The sequence below is a fragment of the Phalaenopsis equestris genome, unplaced genomic scaffold (genome assembly GCF_001263595.1).
Source record: "Phalaenopsis equestris unplaced genomic scaffold, ASM126359v1 Scaffold000890, whole genome shotgun sequence".
Lineage (NCBI taxonomy): Eukaryota > Viridiplantae > Streptophyta > Magnoliopsida > Asparagales > Orchidaceae > Phalaenopsis > Phalaenopsis equestris.
Window position 1 is genome coordinate 36,995 of NW_018165330.1, and position 2,583 is coordinate 39,577.

Consider the following 2,583-nt stretch of genomic DNA (forward strand, 5'->3'; position numbering starts at 1 on the left):
TAATTTCTTCGCAATGAGAAGAATGCTTTCTTATATATTGAATATCACAATTAAACGTTATTTTCTATAATTAGTTATTATCCAAATTATCTACTTATTTCAATTGCCTATTAGTGACAGATAAGCAACTTGAACATCGTTGTAGTTGAAGTATTACTCTTTATTAAATCTTAGTCCATAGTATTCCAATTTTCTCTGTGGGATCGATATCTAGGACTCCATTAGAGCCGTATATTACTTGAGTGATACGTATACTTGCGTTGACAAATTCGACTTTAACATTATTAAATATCATATCTATACATCTTTATTAAATCAAACATATATATATATATAAAGTCACAGTCAAGTTTTTGGCATCGTTGCTGGAATTTAAATCTTCTAATAGCGTCATCAAATTCTTGTAATTGTTGATTTACAAAAAAAAGGTCGGTCAAAAACCAATAAGCCACAAAACTCCCTAACATTCCTAACCTTTTCGAACATAAGATGCATCCAGGGAATCTCCATCAATCAAAACTTTTAATGGAGGGGGTGGAACCGTTCCCACAATAATGGAAGGCGTCGTATCACCCAGCTTAGCTGCCAAATTTGCCGACCTATTACCCTTCCTATGAATAAAGCTACAGGCGATAGTAATAGAAGAAGGAACCCGGTTAATTCGATTAATAAAGTACGAAATGTCCCACGACACCTGCATACCTAGATTTAAAATCTCATAGAGAATCTTAGAATCAGTCTCAATTTGAAGGTTATGCCAATTCAATAAAATGACAATATTAACCACCATTAAAATTGTGTGGGCTTCCGCTTGTAAAGCTGAGTCATCATAGCAAGGAGATGCGATGTATAAAATGCAATACCCCTTATCGTTTCTAGCAACTCCGCCAAAAACAGCACCACCGCAACTCCAACTTCCATCCGTATTTATCTTCACCATCCCCAAAGACGGAGGACGCCATCTAACCAATGTTGGTAGGTGCGACAGTGTCATCCGTCCCGGAGTAGAATGACCCAAAGAGCCAAAATAATTGATATCAGAGTAGAAAGAGCCCTTCATGCCACAAAACTTGAAAACTATAAGGCTATAAGGTAAAATATTGGAGAAAACAGAAGAAAAAATAGCTTTGCCATTATTGTGCTTAACTTCGTTCCGGGCCATCCATAAGAACCAACATACAATATAAGGATAAATTTGTAGAAAATGATTATTCCTTTGATCCGGGTTACACAAAAAAGTGGTGGATATTAAGTCTTCCGCCGGAAACAATGTAGTGCTAAACCACAGTCCCCCCAACTTCCAGATATATAGGGAAAACAGACAAGAGTAAAATAAATGTTCCATGGTTTCCTCATGATTTTTACACAAAGAACAACAGGAAGTCATCCTTAAGCCCTTGAGTTTAAGTATGTCGTCACAAGGAAGTAAACGGTGAAACAATCTCCAAGCCAAGATTAACATCGAGGGGGTAAGCGCACGGTTCCAAATGTTGTTCCCCCAAAGCGTTGGCTGAAAACTATGTGTCGCATTATATATAGTTTTAGAAATAGAACCATTAGACTGGACCTTCAACATAGGAGTATCAGCCTTTTGACTATCAAAAGAATAGAGGAGATAAAAGCAACATTTTCAACCCCTACCAAATGAGTAAGAAAGGGAAGGTTCCAAGAATCATTCAACCAGGTATCAAAGACAATAAGATCATTATTCACCACATCCTCAGGTATGAAATTAATCTGAGACCAAGAGTCATGCCAAAACGAAACATTACCATAACCCAAATCCCAAAAAATAAAGTCCTTGGCCCATTCTCTAACCTGAATAAGCCTTTTCCACATCCTAGAGTCCCTTTTCTTCCACACCACAGTAGTTGGGTGATTGTTCTTGCAATATTTCTTATATAAAAAATCAGCCCATAAAGATTTACCACTCCAAAAATTAATCCAATGCTTAAAAAGATTAACTTCAGCAATATGATGAAGTTGCTTGAAACCCAAGCCACCCGCAAATGTTGGTTTGCAAATAACGTTCCACGAACATCATTTCTTGCTCAAAAGAGTACCTACTGTCAGCGCTATTTTTTTTAGGAGTTGCCCGTAAGAAGCTGTCGATCACCGAAATCGAAATCTCATCGCTCGCTTCGGAAGGACTTTTAATTTACATATATATTTAGTTTTAGAAAAATATGAAATCAAACTAACCCCATATTTTTCATAGTTTAAATGAAAGAGCGTTGTACCTCAAATCTGTATCTATCCCGGAGAATAAACACAAAACTTGAGGATGAGGCTCGATCAAATAAACTAAGGAATACATGCTCCGTTTGGTCTGCGAAACCTTTGTATTTGTCGACAAGTTCCCCTATTTAATATAAAGAATTAAATAAGGTTTATATTAAGTTGGGTTCGGATATGCTTCCTAGAAGGGCAAGCCCCTATAGTTAATTACATCTTAAATGACCAAAGTCACCTAAGAAGACTCTCGATAAAAATCAGGAAATATTACCTTCAAGGAGTTTCAAAGGGTAGGACTTTTCAATGAAATCAGACGTAGAGGTGTGAAAGGGGATTGGTTCAAATTTG

At 36.7% G+C, this 2,583-nt stretch overlaps 1 protein-coding gene across 1 annotated transcript; it reads right to left on the minus strand.

The window, feature by feature from the left end:
• Window positions 1-474: 474 nt before the first annotated feature.
• Window positions 475-1,162, minus strand: LOC110032231 (the record flags this gene model as incomplete). Its single annotated transcript, XM_020735792.1, has 1 exon — window positions 475-1,162. A coding segment is annotated over exon 1 (688 nt), but the record flags the coding sequence as incomplete, so codon positions are not given.
• Between the last annotated feature and the right edge of the window lie 1,421 nt (window positions 1,163-2,583).